The 17,831-nt window shown below is 43.0% G+C and overlaps 1 protein-coding gene across 7 annotated transcripts in view; it reads left to right on the plus strand.

Annotated features, from left to right (window-relative positions):
• Positions 1-17,831, plus strand: part of LOC110520040 (myosin light chain kinase, smooth muscle) — a 99,954-nt gene that overhangs the window by 15,416 nt on the left and 66,707 nt on the right. For 6 of the 7 annotated variants that reach the window (XM_036974285.1, XM_021597013.2, XM_021597014.2 and 3 more), the window contains exons 2-4: positions 3,091-3,226; positions 5,141-5,294; positions 17,399-17,606. In XM_036974285.1, the coding sequence (XP_036830180.1) occupies positions 5,145-5,294; positions 17,399-17,606 (358 nt within the window). In that variant the 5' untranslated portion in view covers positions 3,091-3,226; positions 5,141-5,144. The remainder of the gene's footprint in view (positions 1-3,090; positions 3,227-5,140; positions 5,295-17,398; positions 17,607-17,831) is intronic. The other variant, XM_036974293.1, reaches the window with a different exon arrangement.

Consider the following 17,831-nt stretch of genomic DNA (forward strand, 5'->3'; position numbering starts at 1 on the left):
TGACCAACCGATGCATATCTGTATTCCCAGTCATGTGAAATCCATAGATCAGGGCTTAATGAATGTATTTCAATTGACTGATTTCCTTATAGACTGTAACTCAGTAAAAATCTTTTAAAATGTTGCATTTATATTTTTGTTCAGTATATTTGACTGGAGGCCCCTGTTCATATCATCCTGGTGAGTCATGGGCTGTGTCAATTGTCCACTTATGGTAGTTGCTGAGTACAGTGTATATTTCTAGCAGAAATGTCCCATTCCCGACACACACTTACGTGTTGCTTCTGATATTGTTACATTTCCTCTATGGGTCTGACCTTGAGTTCCGCCATGTTCTGTTGCGCAGTTGAATGTTCAATGTGATAAGCACTTCGCCGCGTGGGCTGACATTAAACACTGTGCAACACATAAAGTGATCCCCAGTCGATCTTGCCTAATTTAAAATAATATCTCTTTAACTGCTAGTTGGTTTCATTCACGGGTCCCAAAACATTTGATTTGCTGGTTATTTGACTGAGGTACAGTAACGTTTAGACGGCTATTTGTTGATAGTGGCCAAAACAGTAACTTTTTAACTGTGGGATTCCAGGTTTTTTATCAGTCCACAGGTTGTGTCTGAAATGGCACCCTCCAATTTCCTTAGAAACGGAGTGTACAAAACATTAGGAACACCTGCTCTTTCCATGACGTAGACTGACCAGGTGAATCCAGGTGAAAGCTATGATCCCTTATTGATGTCACTTGTTAAATCCACTTCAATCAGTGTAGATGGAGGGGAGGAGACGGGTTAAAGAAGGATTTTTAACCCTCGAGACCATTGAGACATGGATTGTGTATGTGTGCCTTTCAGAGGATGTATAGGCAAGACAAAATATTGAAGAACCTTTTGAACAGGGTATGGTGGTAGGTGCTAGGCGTACCGGTTTGTGTCAATAAGTGATTTTTGAGGTTGGTTTCGTTTAGATTATTGAAAAATAATCATGGTTTTCGGTTTCAATATTTTTTAACATTAATTCTGGAACGACACAGAATAAAACAATTAATAAATGTACTATGATGGTACTGACTGTCCATTACTGCTTATCACTTAATAACCATTTATTTACATCACTTTACTTGAATAAAATATTTCAGTTGTTGTGCATATTCCATTTGTTTTATAGGGTGACTTTTGTTATTTCATTTCTTTAGAAAAATACTTCATTATTTTGTTTTTCATCTCTATAGAGCTGCTGCCTATGCTGTCTGACAAAATCACTATTTCGGTAGTTCTTGAAAGTAAAAAAGGCATCGCTTAGATCATGTATTTTCAGGTAGAGATACCTCATGAAGGTACTGCTCTCCAGCCCTCTTGATCCAGCCCTTCTGTTTCTTCTCTCCCTCGCCGTGTCTGCCCCCACACAGACCGGACAAGTAGGCGTGCAATGGATTATGGTCATTGTAGTTAATTATCATGTTTTCTGCGAAAACTATTAGGATATTGGCCTGTTGGAACCTACAAATCCCTTACTATATCGCACAGTTCGGGCTTGATCTTATTTATCTCTAGAGAAACTGTGTATTCAATTCACAGAAGAAGAAAAAAAATTCACAAAATTAAATTCAAATAACTGAACCGATGTCGATCTATTAGTTGTTTTTAAAAACCAAAAAATAACCCACATTTTCAGTTAATCACTGAGCACTACACCCTAATGGCCTTCAGCGAAGGTGAATGACCCCATGGCCATGTAAACGTCTGAGGTGTTTGCTTATTGCTAACACCGGTGCAAAAGAGAGCCCCAAACCCAAACGGAGAAGGACTACATCTCTCCCAGCCAGGTGTTCCAGATATGCATCTCAGTGACTTAACCCTTAGATGTTAGGATCATTGCTATTGAGGTACTGTGGATAGAACCAATATTCCTGTGGGTTAGCACTATAGCAGTGGCACCTTTTTTGGGGGGTTTCTTCTGTCAGCTATCGCAAGTATTTTTCATTTGCCTTGCTAAACTACATTCCATGTTTTATTGGTATTGATATTGGCTTCGAAAGGGTACGAACCTTAACATCGACCATGTCGAATGTGAGTTATGATTCTTGTTTGTTTCAGGGCCATGCAAAACATGATTGGTCAAACAGACTGTGAAGCTCTGAATACACACTCTGCAATGTGTCAACTGATAAAGCACCAACATCCCTATCTTGTTGTTCTAAGAAAGGATTAATGAAACACAGGCCTGGCTGTGGCTTTGCTGATAGTAACACATTGTTATTTTTTAATATTTGGGAAAGCAACATGGCATCCTGGTAAGGGATTACAGTGTATGCCCCCATAGTCCATATATAGTGCACTACATTTGACCAGAGCCAATAGGGTGCTGGTCAAATGTAGTGCACTTTGTAGGGTGCCATTTGGGATGTAGGCAGAATAATAATGCATTAGTTACACACTTGGCACACACTGGTTGAATCAACGTTGTTTCCACGTCATTTCAATGATTTTACGTTGAACCAACATGGAATCGACATTGAATTGTCTGTGCCCAACCTTTTTTGTCAATGTGTGTGCATGGAATATTTTGATGGTTTATACAGCAAATGAACTTTCACGATTGTGGTTATTATAGGCCTTGCACATCCTGTCTAATTTAAGTGTTTTCTCAGACAGAGACCATTTTTATGTTAACGCCGTGGATGCTGGGAAGTCGACACATGCAACACCACTGTTTACATTTTGAAGTCCTCACCAAGCACATGTTTAGATTCCACCTGAGGTTGTTCTCCAATTTTGTCCACATCAGTTTTTCCTCCTTTTCCTTTTGATTTGGAGCTGAACAGAAGCACCATGATAGACTTGTTTAATATGATGTCGTGTTAGTTGAACAAAGACAGGCTATAAAGTAACATCGTATGGACCCTAAAGAACCCCAATGGAAATCGGCCTTCTTTTGGCTTCATTGTTTTGAAATTCAATCAATCAATAAACTAATCAACCAATCAGTCTCTTAGTCCATGTAAAGATGTGCGGCTCTGTTCGTCCTAACTGCTCTACTGTACCTTAATGTGTTCCTACCTAATACACTCATTTTCTCCTTGCTGAATAAAAAGGATTTGGGACGCACACAAACCCAGCCCTGGGGCAGCCAACTAGCAAGCATCAGGCTTCCGGAACACTAAACAGAAGCAGGCCTTGATCCACCACTGCCCCTCCGACTGTGAAGCCAGCCCACCACGAAGATACACAGTGAGTCGGCGGCTTCTCTCTGATTTGTTTCCCTTCTCTCTTTCTCTTGCGCAAGCTTTCTTAATTGTTCAAATGTTTTACTAACTGTTTTCTAGTGTTGACATGAAAGTGAGAATGCAACACAGCGTATGGTGACGTCACCACGACGTCGGCTAACATGCAGGGCAAATATCATGCAGTATCGTCGTATGAGTCACTGCTGAGCAAAGATTCTATTTGAATTCTTACGTTGCCGACATGGTATCGCAACATGGTCTGATCAGCTGTGAGACTTGAATTACTTCCAGATGCAGGTGAATAGGCTATAATGCATTAGTAAATGTTGCCGGTAGACTGCATTCACTTTAGGGCCCGCCATGCTTATTTTTTGTTAGTCACATTACATATTAAATGAGCTAGCAGTTGTGCTCTGAGCTCAAGTTAAATCCTTCATCTTTGTCCGTAATGGGTGTGAGGCTTTTGTTTCGGGGCAGAGCATGTCAATCGCATAGCCGACCCGTTCTGAATGTGTCATACTATTACTGGTCTCTGTGAGGTAATAACCCAATGGCTCCCTATTGTCTACAGTGCACTATTTTTGACCAGGGCCCCAACCAAAATCACACTGCAGAGCCCCTCGGTGACCCTGAACTGACACCTGTCTCACAACACCGAAAGATCAAGAAGGCCTTGACGACACGCCACATCAATTAAGCAGCTGTTTTGACATTATTAATCCCATGTGATGTTGGGTGGCATTGTGTAGAGGTGGGGGATATGAATTGTATTAAAATAAAGGCTAAACTCAAATGTGTTGTGTTTAACACTTTACAGCCACTGCTGTTAAAACCGCAGGAGCTTTTTTTCCTCTCTCCATTTTCACAAAGGAACATTTAGTCATGAATTCTCAAATCCTTTCGCTTTTTCCTACCCTTTGCTCCTCTCGCGTTCGTTCTCAAGGGGCTCCAGCTGCGGCTCCGGCTGCAGCTTCATATGGCTTGCAGTCTGCAAGTCTGAGGGCCCTGTGTTTATACCCGAATCAGACATCAAACCTCTCAAAACAGCCACGATTAAATCACTTCTACTTGTCCCTCCTTGGTGGTCCCAACTCCTCTATTGAGAGAGTGCTGATTATAACACATCCCACAGACGGGATACACAATGACCAATGGCATATTTCCGACTGACCGTATGTTTGTATGTACAGTATGTGGGTGTTATGCTTACTTAGTAGTTCTAATGTATTAGATTAGATGAGATTCACAGGGATGAGTGTTGGCCAGCTAGAGCGAGAGAGCGCACGTACTGCGATCCAGTGAACTTTGAGTAGTCAAATATTGTGGTTGTCGACGACAGGGAGCATTTTTTTGTTACTTATTTAGCTTTGTCGCTTGTTTGGCTGTTGATTTATGGTGGAGGCTGAAAAGGTGTCTGAGAATACCGCTTCTGTGAACGCCTCAAGTCTGTGCTGCGAACTCAACATGGGAGGTATTTCCCCCAAAACGTCAGGAAAGGGAAGTTGCAATTATATTCTAATATTTCCTTAACTACTTCCACAGCTAAGTAACGGCTTGCCAAAGCTAAGCGAGGGCGTCTAAGAATAACAAGCTCAAAACTGCTAAAGTAATGACTGTGAATCAATGGATGACCCTTTTTAAATTTTTTTACATATATTGTTATTAGGGTTGATACGGATTTGGCAAGAAACTTGATGGTTGATGGTATATAGAGACAGGAATCACTTCAAATAGAATTAGTATGTGAATTCCAACAGCCTGTAGCTGTGCCCCAAATGGGACATTATTCCCTATACAGTCTTCTATGGGCCCTGGTCCACTGCACTACATAGGGAATAGGGTGCCATTTAGGATGCAACCTATAAAAATGAAGTGCATTATCAAAACAATTGACAAAAAGTCATTATATCCTGTACAGAAATATGGGGGATGTGCAGCTTGTGACAACGCGGATCTCCAAGACCAGCCTGACACAAGGCCGAGGTTCCCCAAGTCAGGATCCTCCAGCCTTCACTCTCCCACCCCGCAATGCCCGGGTCAGTCTGGGAGGGACAGCGCGGCTGGATGGGAAGGTATGGATCTCTCGCTCTCCACTTCCCCCTCTCAAAATCCCCTTCTATCCTCCTGACGTTGTACTGGTTATATCTGTTTCTTTTCAACCCGCCCCAGCATGCGAGTTCTGCATGTTGCATCATTTTCATTGTGTTAGGAGTGGAGAGGTGCTGAAGCGGACTTGTTGCTCTTGGGTCAAGGCCTGATGTTGAGCCCCACCTCCTGTTAGCAGACTGAGGCTGTGCCAAGACTCCTTACTGTGCTGTTCACTGAGCACTCCTTGGGCATCACCTGGGTTTAGGGGTTGATTTGGGATTGTGCATCAGTCTCCGGTTATCAGCTGACTCGATGTGGCCATGGAAGAGCAAGCAGGCTTTGTACCAAAAAATTTGTCTGAATGCTTTTCCCAACATGTAACTGAGGTTGACAGACGGTACTGTCAGGTCATTACATTTACATTATATTTTAGTCATTTAGACACTCTTGATTTATCCCAATGGTCCTTTCGGAGAAGACCTGCTTGAATTTCCCATTTCCAAATTTTGCATCTGATTCTTGCATGGTTCATTGTTATCCTATCAAAGGAAGAAATCTCTGCCCCAAAGTGTTTTAAAGTTTCCAAACCGATGAGTTGTAGGCTATACTTTTAAACAAGCACTTCAAAAAATTGGGTGGAAGTCCCAATTAGATTAAAGGTCTATCATGGGTGAAATGCTAGTCAAGAAGAGAAATATAACGTATGTCATTCAGCAGGCCCAAAGTTACTTACAGTCGTGAGTGCCTACATTTTTTAATTTATTTTATTAATTTAACAAGTCAGTTAAGAACAAAAAAAATGTCAATGACGGCCTAGGAACAGTGGGTTAACTGCCTGTTCAGGGGCAGAACAACAGATGTGTACCTTGTCAGCTCAGGGGTTTGAACTTGCAACCTTCCGGTTACTAGTCCAACGCTCTAACCACTAGACTACGCTGCCGCCCCATGGTTGGCCCCTGTGAGAATCGAACCTGCTGAGGCACACAGGACCGCGCAATGCATTTCTGAAGAATACTTTATTAATTTCATGCCTATACCTGGAGAGTGTGGGTTTGTTGTCTATGTATTTCTTATCCCCAAACATGCATGATTTACACCGTCCACTGCACATCGCACTCAAGCTACACCAACTCTCCAGTGGCCTTCCTCCATGTTTGGACACCTCTGCTCTTCAGATGCCCCAGTCTCAGTTCTTGTAATGTCTCCCCACTGCTTTCCATGTTAAAGGGATATTTCACCCAAATTACAAAATTACATATTGGTTTCCTTACCATGTAATCAGGCTTTGGTTATCTGGCCACTGTCTCCAGATGCTAACACTTTATAACATTTAGTATTTTGGGTGGACTATTGCTTTAAAGACATGACGGCGGTGTTATGGCAATGCATTGAGTGGGATTTCTCTTTTAGATTGAAAAGGATATGTGATTAACAAGACTGTATTGTTACAGAAAGCAGACTCCTGTCACTGTGTTCACCTCCACTCTACCCATCCGCCTGGTTTTCATTTGGCTTCTCTGTCGCTGATTTTGAGTCTGATGTGAAGCATTGAAGTAGTTTCTAGGACCCATGTTATGAATTTGAATTGCATCCGGTGAATGAAATGAAACAGTAACGTCTTAAAGGAGAGATGTGATAATTGATAGAACTGTTATCAGGCATTTGCAGAGGAATATTGTCCATAACTATAATGCCTTTCGACCAATCAGCATCCAAGATCCAAACTAGGGCTGTCCCTAATAAAAAATAACGTATATAATCGTAGTCGATCGAGAGTCGTCTGTTCTTTCGACCAATCGTTTGGTCAAAATGTTTAAACATGCAGTTTTACATATATAGACACACCCTATGTTTGATTAAAATCAGCTAAATGTAAGCTACTGATCTTGTCTGATGCTTTAAGCACCGAAATGAAGACACACAAATGACTAAAGAGTGAGCCAGAGATCAATATAGTCTAACAAGAAGAAAAAAACCTGTTCTGACCCCACCACCGCTGCTGGCCTATGCAGATTGTGCTATTAAGCTCCTGAAGTTGCCTGTAATAGGCTACACCAGCGGTCTGCAACCTTTTTCCATTTGGAGTACCAAGTTATCGTACCATTGCTACTGATCTGCGTGCCAGTTATGATTTTCATAAGCACATTTTAATGGAACAGTTGAATATCATTTCTAATTAAGTCTTCATATCTCAGAATCAATGTCAAATGATTAATCAAAATGATATCTAAATGAAAATGTCAAAGTAACTTCTAATAACATAGCAGCCCGCAGGTAAGAAAATATCCGGATAAAAAATAAATATCCCTTAAATCACATTGGCTAGACTTGGCCTGTCTGCAAAGAACTTGAAACATTTGTATCAGTTATTGACTTGCTAGCAACATTGTATAAAATATTCTGGGCCCTCAGTTTCCTGCGCCAGTGACCTCCTGACAGATCGACACAGCTGTAGGCTATTTGCGCAAGGGATAAGAAGTAATCAGGTAGGCCTGTTTTATGACGTTTTCATCAGAGCATTACATTGTTTTTCCCCTTTCATGCTCTGGTTATTGAAAGGGAGAGCGCTGGAAAGATTTTTCAAATGGCCTGCGTTGAGGAACTATTCTCATTCTCAATTGATTTAAAAACGTTTACTTGCTGTATGAGGTGAAGAACAAATGACTTTGAGAAGCTCCACAGTGATGGTGAGCTAAAACAATCAGAAATAGTATTAGATCTGCAAATGGGCACATTTATCAAATCAAACACAGACACAAACATACATGCATTCACACATGCAGACTCACACTTTAACAAATGTTATTAGTCACATGTACCGAATACAACCGGTGTAGACGTTACAGTGAAATGCTTACTTACAAGCCCTTAACCAACAATGCAGTTTTAAGAAAATACCTTAAAGTAAGAGATGAAAGTAACATAATTAAAGAGCAGCAGTAAAATAACAATAGGGAGGCTTTATACAGGGGGTACCGGTGTCAAGGTAATTGAGATAATATGTACATGTATGTTGAGTTAGTGACTGCATAGATAATAAGAGTAGCAGCAGTGTAGAAGAGGGGGGGGGACAATACAAATAGTCTGGGTAGCCATTTGAAGAAATTGTTCAGGAGTCTTATGGTTTGGGGTAGAAGCTGTTTAGAAGCCTCTTTGACCTAGACTTGGCGCTCCGGTACCGCTTACCGTGCGGGAGGCAGAGGGAACAGTCTATGACTAGGGTGGCTGGAGTCTTTGACAATCTTTATGGACTTCCTCTGACACCGCCTGGTATAGAGGTCCTGGATGGCAGAAAGCTTGGCCCCAGTGATGTACTGGGCCATGATAGTTGGTGATGTGGATGCCAAGGAACTTGAGGCTCTCAACCTGCTCCACTGCAACCCCATCAATGAGAATGGGGGCATACTCGGTCATCCTTTTCCTGTAGTCCACAATCAGCTCCTTTGTTTTGATCACGTTGAGTTCTCTGAACACCTCATCGTTGTCGGTGATCAGGCCTACCGCTGTTGCGTCATCAGAAAACCTAATGATGGTGTTGGAGTTGAGCCTGGGAGTGCAGTCATGAGTGAACAGGGAGTACAGGAGGGTACTGAGCACGCACCCCTGAGGGGCCCCGTGTTGAGGATCAGCGTGGCAGAAGCGTGCTGTCAGGAAGTCCAGGATCCAGTTGCAGAGGGAGGTGTTTAGTCCCAGGGTCCTTAACTTAGTGATTAGAGCTTTGAGGGAACTATGGTTTTGAATGCTGAGCTGTTGTCAATGAATAGCATTCTCACAGGTGTTCCTTTTGTCCATGTGTGAAAGGGCAGTGTGGAACGCAATAGAGACTACATCTGTGGATCTGTTGGGGCGGTATGCAAATTGGAGTGGGTCTAGGGTTTCTGGGATAAGGGTGTTGATGACCAGCCTTTCAAAGCACTTCATGGCTACAGACGTGAGTGCTACGGATCAGTAGTCATTTAGGCAGGTTACCTTAGTGTAATGAGCAGGCCTGGTAGCCTAGGCCTATTTCTATGGGTAATCAAGTGCGTGTCCTTACTCATGAGTGCTCCAAACAAGACAATGAATAAATTGACAACTCGTAAATGAAATTTTAAATAAACCAAAACATTTTTCTCACAAGTGTAGCCTAGGTTGTGCGCTCTGCATGAAGCTGGTTGAGAGAATTCTACGAGTGTGCAAAGCTGTCTTCTAGGCAAAGGGTGGCTACTTTAGAGTCTCAAATATAAAATATATTTAAATTTGTTTTAACACTTTTTTTTGGTTACTACATGATTCCATATTTGTTATTTCATAGTTTTGTAGAATAATAGTGAAGACATCAATGTAGAAAATAGTACAAATAAAGAAAATTAGGTGTGTCCAAACTTTTGGCTGGTACTGTACATAATATGTATCTCATACTATCAGACTACTGTATATTTGCCACTACTCGACAAAACAAATTTGGTCAACCAACATCCTAGCGACCAAACAATCGACCAGTCGACTAAATGGGGTCAGCCCTAATCCAAACTATCTGTTTTTTTTAAATGTTGTACCTAAACCAACCAGTGCTCTTGGCTAAGATGCAATGGGACTGTAAAAACTCTCCCCTACTTTGTCCGGGTTCTCTAATTGACCATCTTTGCATATGTGTAGCCGTCAATGAGCTTCCACATTCTGTAGATTTTGCCTCCCGAATGTCTCATGGTGCTCTGATTACTCTCGCTGCCCGCAAACCCTTGTGGTCTGCTCCTAAAACACAGCGGGTAAGGCAGAGGAAATTGAAATGATAAATGCTGCTGCAGAACCTGCCACTGCTGTCTGGAGCCAGGGCTGGAGCCAGGGCTGGAGTATGAAGCTGAACGCCTGGGACTGCTGGGTGCGTTGGCGAGGAGAACTGAACTGGCTTTGTGTCCAGCCACTGTACCTCAGACACTCTGTCAGAATCCATTTAGCTGTGGTCACAGATGCTTAACACCACAGAGCACCACAGGTCCATCGAGTCCAGGTTTAACAGTGGCCAAAATAGCTGCTTGCCCTGAGTTAGCCTGGCTTCCACAACAACCCTAGGACCAGGCTGATGGCCATAGAAGTGATGTCATGGTTTGAGTATTTGATGAAAAAAAAAAAAGTGTTAAACCCACTGCAGGTTCTTGATTGCTAGACAAATATACTACCTTGTTTAGCTTTATATACAGACTTGTTACGTACATAGTTGATAACATGTGTGGCCCACCACTGCTACCTGTGGTGCTCCACATGTCTAAATCACTCATACAGGAAACTTACCACTCCCCTCTGCGTCGCCCTAATCTACGGGTTTATTTTCATTTGTCTAGAAATGTATTTAAGATCTTAACAGATTCCAGTTGTATTGGATGAAATGTGAATAGGGGGAAAATCATAAGGATCCTATTTATGGTTGCAAAATTCTGGTAACTTCCCGTAAAAACCAGTTCTGACTGCCATCACGACAGACTCTTGACATAATGTAAGGAAGCACATCATTGAATTCCTCTGAAAACTTTGAGATGGCCTGAAAATAGCCCCCCCCCCCCCCCCCCCCCCCGTGAGTTTTCTTATATCGCTCAGATATCGGACAGTTATGATTTAATTTTTTGACCTAATTGCCATTTATTCACGTTTTATTCAATGCATTTCTATGGGCTATAGCAGTAAAGCAAATGGCTCAATTATACATTTTATGACCGTCTTAAAACAATTCCATATGTTAGCTTAGTATATATTGCGATTTTAAGGGCTTAGGCCTACAGGGGTTAAGTCTGCCGCTGTTTCCCGAGACCATAGAACCAACTGTTGCATTTTAAGGGGCTCCAGTTTGGGGGGGAGGGGAGGGGGGGAACTTGTTCTTGTAGAACCCCGTTATAGCCCTCTGGTCTGAGATACTGATCATATACTGTAGGTTCATACATAGAGATCCTACTATGTAATTCTATGGGTTCGTTTTGGGTATAGTCACCCATTTGTGATATTGAGATGACTTTTAAGTACAGCTAACTTGAATATCGCTAATAAAGCTTTACTGGTAAAAGCGGACAATGGAAATACTTCCCCCAGGCAGACTGCTCGTCTGGGTCACTTCTGTTCTGGTCCATTTAACAGCATGGATAAAAATAAAAAAAAACACGGTGTTATTTAAAGTTCCTAAACACAGACACCGGTGTCTGTTCCTCACTTGCAGTCCCGTGCTGCACATTGGCCCAACAATAACAATACCTTCCGCTGTAAGTCTCTAGCTCTTTCTGTCACGTTTTGTTGTTCTGACGTTTTTAACCTTCGTACAGTAAATGTGTCTGACTCTTAACGCATTTCAGCATTTCCAAGACCGCTAAATATGAGACATTACTGTTGCTATCAAACTAACGATGAATCCAACGTCTAACCAATGTATTTTGAAGGATGTGTATTTTTTTGTTTTGAAGACAGTCGAGCCTCTCCTCCTTTACACACTTCACTTCGTAATCCTTTTGTGAGCGATCGGTTGGTTGTGATGAGGGTGACGTGCTGGTTAGGAGAGGAGGAAAGCCAGCAGTGCAGTGTCTGATTCAGTGCAGCCTGACTGTCCAGTGCTGAGCTGACCTGGGTTCAAATACTATTTGAAATCATTTCAAACACTTGATCTGTGCTTGATTGAGATTGCATGGCTTAATGGACCAATAAAATAGTCCCCAGAAACTGTCAACTCCGCCCATCTGCAACTCCAGGCAGGCTAGAGCAAATGCTCAAAGTATCTGAAAGAATTCAAATAATATTTGAATCCAGGTCAGGTGCTGAGACGGTAGATCTATGGAATGCGTCATTCATAGCGATTAAAATATCTTAGTCTTGTGACTTGCTTCCTCAGGAGTAGTTTTTTTCAGAGCTGCTGGAACAGAACCCAGTCAGCTCCAGTTCTGCTTGGATGAGCTGAAACAATGCAGAATGTATCTCCTCCAGCTATTACATTTTGGGCAGTTTTACAGTAGTACCTGAAAAATGGGAAGGTGCTAAACACATGTTTGTGTGCTGTGAGAGAATCTTGGTGAAGGAATTTTAGATTTGAAAAAAAAAAATATGTTTGTGTGGGTACTGTATGTTCAACACCAACCCCAAGACGATAGGTTCTTTAGTACCAATGTGATGAAACACCTCCGACATCTGCCAGCCAAATGCTACAGGCACACACACACACACACACACACACTTGAGGCGGCCTCCCACCACCTACGATTTACAGACCTTCAAAACAAGGGTATCAAGTGCACAGATGTTTCCCGGCTCCCAGGAGGAGGTAATGTGTCAGGGAGTTTGTTACTTGGTTCTGTTGCTGTCCCAGGCAGCATCCATCACTACTGAAGGCAAGATTCATCACCTCTCCTTACGGCTGCATCCCAAATGCACCCCATTCCCTATACAGTGCACTACTGTTGACCAGGGCCCATAGGCAGTATAGTGTCGGGTGCCGTTCTTATGCTCGTCCAGATTGAAGCCTTTTCAAATGTTCTGTGTTGCGTAGGGGAAACTTGATTTCTCTTTTGGCAGATCTGTGCATATTCTACTCTAGTCAGTGTTTCAGCCCGATGCAGATGACCAGATAGTATCTGTCCTGCTTCTGGAAGGAGAGGGTTGCAACGATGATTTGTCTCCGGTCTTGGCCCAGGGGAGCGACTGACTCTGCTAGGTTTCATTGCAGAGGGATGTTTGTGCTGTCTCCTCTCTGTTGAGGTTCAATGGACAAGAAAAACCAGAAGCTCTACCCGATCAGAGTTGGAGAACATTGATGTGTAAATCAGTGTCCTGCCTGGCTCAGTTGGCAGAGCATGGAGCTTGCAACGCCAGGGTTGTGGGTTCGATTCCTGCGGGGGGGGGGGACCATTATGAAAATATATGCACTCAGTACTGGAAGTTACTCTGGTAAAAGAGCGTCTTCTAAATGACTAAAATGTCAATGTCTGCCAATGGCTGGCGCTTCAGGATTAATGATGTGGCATAATTGCGTCCTCTCCTAAAAAGTATACAGGGAAAAAACATTCATAATGTTTTTCCTTTGACAGAATAGCAAGTGAACCAGCCTAGTGTCACCATTTTGAGGTTATCTGGTCCTGCTGCCTGTCATTTTCCTTCCCGGCAGGCGTGGTTTTTGTCATGCTCCAGAGCCATGTTTTCAATAAGAGGGGATGCTCCTGTGAAGACAAGGAATGTCCACCAGCATGGAGGCAGGCGTCTGACATGCTCTAGCCTCTCTCTCTCTCTCTCTCTCTCTCTCCCCAGCCTCCTAGTCATTTATTGGCCTGCCAAGGGGCAGAAGAATGCAATATTACATAATTACGAGCCAGTAGGAAAATATAGGGGGAACAGCATGCGAGGGAGGCTCCATGTTAACTCTGTGAAAGGTATGCTGCCAGAAACCTGATGGTGGTTGAAAGTGCTCGCCTATTGAAAGCAGATGTGGACCACTGCTAGGCTATTCCTACACGGCTCCACCCTTTTCCACCGCTCCGCTCACTTCTCTAACCAGTGTTGGAGAAGCGGCCATCTTTCTTCTTCTGCTGGTTACATCGGTTAATGGTGTCCATTGTCCACATTGGCTACATTTTGAAGGCCGTCTTCCTCGCCTCATCCATCCACTGGCCATGGTTAGGAACGGTAGTTAAACACTGGTGATTTGTCTCTTGCATGTGTAATTCATAGCTGCTATCTGGCAGTGTGGCTTGACCGTGTCAGTGAAGCCAGGAAAAATAAAAGGTTGATGTGATGGAGACGTCAGGTTGTTTCAATGTTGAAACAATCAGTGAAATACTTCATTATTTTCCTTCCAATGGAATGTTAGCTCAGGACTAAACATTAACTCCGTGTCCTTAAGTGATGTGGGATTCCTCACCATCATGTAGACTGTGGCTATTCACAGCACTGTGAGAGTCAACTTATTGATCACTCAACATCATCAAATGACCAGACAATGCTTGGTTGTAGTGTTATCAGTTTTTCTGTCTGGGAATAGTGTGCCAATTTGGGACCCAAGCTTACTGTATTCTGACCCCGTCCAGTGGTACAAATCACAACTTTGTGTGATGTATGCTACAATGCAGGTGGGAATACATGAATAGGTTCTTATGAATGTCTGTTGAGCAATAGCCAGAGGACAATTCTTCTCCTAGAGTCTCCGTCAGAGGCCAACGCCAGCAGTAATCCACTACAGGTGTCTTCCAGAATACAAAGTTGAAAAGTCATTCCGAGTACAAGACATTTTAGAGAATTACTGGGACAAATAAACCATAGGCCTATTTCTTGGGGAATGAAAAGACCAGGGGTTTGTCCCAAATAGCACCCTATTCTCCATATACGCAACTACTTTTTGACCAAAGCTCTGGTCTGAAGTAGTGCACTAAATAGGGAACAGGGTGCTATTTGGGACGTTATTGATTTGGAGCAGCGACTGGTCTGACGACGCGAGGGATCAAAATGTCCTTTTTGGTTTCTTCACATGGAAATCGCTGCTTACATGATTAAACGAACAAATGTTGCATCTTCCCTTTTAATCAGTTTCTCTCTTCATTACGAGGGGATTTCACGGACAAGGCTGCTTTTATCCCGTAAGTATTAGCCTTGTTATAGTGAGTAGTACCCTTGTTGTGGTGATACATTGGGTTCCAGTAGCATGACTCAACAAGAACTAGAGAGAATATTCCTTGCTTTGTTCCCTTTTTTACTTGTCGTCTTCTTGCACTCTTGGGTATTTTGGTAGTCTTCAGAAGCTAGGTTCGTATGTTCTGGGTGGATCAGCAGTCAGGGCCTCTCTGCTACCAGTGCATTGGACCATAGTCTTGTCGCAACCTTTTTTGTTTTCAACCCGTTTTCTCTTGGTACTGTTTTTCTGGCATTTTTAAACTTGACTTGGTGTGTAAACAACCTAGTGTTTTTCCTACACTCCGCATGTGAACTTGCTCATTCAGGATGTTTGAGGCCCAGAGAGGACCACAAGAAGCTTTAGGAATGAGAAGTCCGAAGTCTGCTCGAAATTTCTGTGGCACTGAGCCTCAAGCAGCTGAGTTTTCAAGGAAATGCCAGTGTCTGTTTGATTTAATAATGACTTTAATACTGCTATTTTTGGGCAAGCCTTCGGAGAATTGGGTACAACAGAGGTTATATTTGATTGAAACTGAGAGAGGCTAGTTTGACAGGCTGGAATGTGAGTGGCTGATTTTAAAGAGCCAGACTGGGCCTGTGTGCTTTTTTAGCTTGCCTCAGAATTTTGGGTGGCATACGGAGTCGTTCTATTCTCTACTAGCAGTCGAACCTTATTCATTTGTTCAATCTGAAATCCGTTGCAGTGGTTAACAATGTCCATTTCTCGTTATTTTTTTCTGTTAATTCAAAACAAGTTGGGGGCTTGTAATTGCAGAGTTCGGGTTTACCATGGTTCTCCTCCGAAATACGTCTTAAAGTCCCCCAGGGTTCAAGACGAGGATTGTTGGCATGCCACCAGTGGAAACAGAGTGTGCCCATCCCCTGTCCTTATTAGCTGTGGCCTCTGCCTGCAGATTTGTGATGCTTCAAAGATTTCGGAGAAAACAAGCTGTAGTGAGATTAGTGAAGTCAACTGGAACTGAGATGAATCGGAGAAAGGTGGGAAGCTCCTTTCAGAGATCCGGGGGAAAGTTAGAGGTGTTTAACAGATCTTCTGTACCTGTTCACTTTTGCTAGTTAACTTCCTGTGCTGTTTCAGCACCAGTGTTGTACTCCACTCTTGTCAAGTGGCATGATGAGTGATGGCTACTGACCTGGGCCGTGTCGGGAAAAAGAGCATTGCGAGAATTGAAACGTCAGAAAGGACTAAGAACTTGAGTTATGCACTAAGGAAAAAGGAATAAAGTTGAGGAAATTAGGTTTAGTTGGAAACCAGAACACAGGGATAATAAAACCAATGTGGTTTTTTTGTATTCTAGGAGGTCGGAAACGTTAAGGGTAATCAGTAGCTTTCCATTTCACTTGCTAGATACCGATATCAATGTTTATCATTTGTGTTTTTGTAAATATCCTAGTTTGCCGTGTCCATTTTGTTTTTACATCTAATTATTGATTTTGTATCCACTTAAATTAGGCTATGGGCCACAGATTGTCAGTTTCACACACCCAGTGAGTTCCTGTGCTCCGACACTATTGTATTGAGAAGATTATGCTAATGAAAAAGGTGGACGTGAACACACTATGCTTTTGTGCCCGTATAGAGATTGTCATGGAGCTTGGTGTCCGTCCGTGCATTAATATTTTGACCTGCTCATTTAAAACCAGCTTATGGAAACAGTTTATTGATTATGATAGTGTTATGTTCATGGGAATGTGACACATACACTGTGTACAAAACATTAGGAACACCTTCCCAATATTGAGTTGCACCCCTCCATTTTGCCCTCAGAACAGCCTCAATTTGTCGCGGCATGGACTCTACAAGGTGTCAAATGTTCCACCGTGATGCTTGCCCATGTTGATTCCAGTGGTTCCCACTGTTGTCAAGTTGGCTGGATGTTTGGGTGGTGGGCCATTCCTGATACACACGGGAGACTGTTGTGCGTGAAAAAAAAAAAAACGGCAGCTTTTGCAGTTCTTGACACACTCAAACCGGTCTGCCTGGCACCTACTACCATACCCTGTTCAAAAGCACTGAAATCTTTAGTCTTGCTCATTCACCCTCTGAATGGCACATGTACACAATCCTTGTCTCAGTTGTCTCAAACCTTCTAAATCCTTCTATAACCGGTCTCCTCCCCTTCATCTACACTGATTTTGAAGTGGATTTAACAAGTGACATCAACAAAGGATCATAGCTTTCACCTGGATTCACCTGGTCAGTCTGTCACGGAAAGCGCTTGTTGTACATACTGTATGTTTCTATGGTTTACTTCCCATCCTCACTGTAAATAAATGCCTCTTCCTGGACATTGCAGCGCTACCAACTTTTTTGTTTCCTCACTGAGAAATCCACCGTGCCACTTCACAGGGATATTATTGCTGATTTAACCCTATCAACTGTTTTGTTTCAACCAGGACCATTAACCACTGATGCTCTATGTTAAAAATCCACTGAGGTATGTCCATCTATCCCCAGGTGAGAGGATACCCTGAGCCCCAGGTCACGTGGTCCAGGAATGGGAAAGCAGTGACGGCTGGAGAGCGGTTCGTCATGGAACAGAGTATCCGCGGAACCTTCAGCCTGGTGGTACACGGTATCCAGGAGGAGGATGCAGGGCGTTACACGTGTGAGGCTGTCAACGATGCTGGGAGCCGCCAGGTCACAGTGGAGATCACTATAGAAGGTACAGGCGCAGCTGTCCAATAAAACTGTGTCCCAAATGGCACTCATTCCCTAATATAGTGCATTACTTTTGACCAGAGCCTGCAATAGGGAATGTCCAAACGTTGTGTGCTATATAGGGAACAGGGTGCTATTTGGAAGGCAACCTAACCCTCTCCATCAGCCAATCAGAAATAATAGAATGGTCTGTTGACAATTGGGCTCCTGAGTGGCACAGCGGTCTAAG

This window comes from Oncorhynchus mykiss, chromosome 3 (genome assembly GCF_013265735.2).
Source record: "Oncorhynchus mykiss isolate Arlee chromosome 3, USDA_OmykA_1.1, whole genome shotgun sequence".
NCBI classification, from domain to species: domain Eukaryota; kingdom Metazoa; phylum Chordata; class Actinopteri; order Salmoniformes; family Salmonidae; genus Oncorhynchus; species Oncorhynchus mykiss.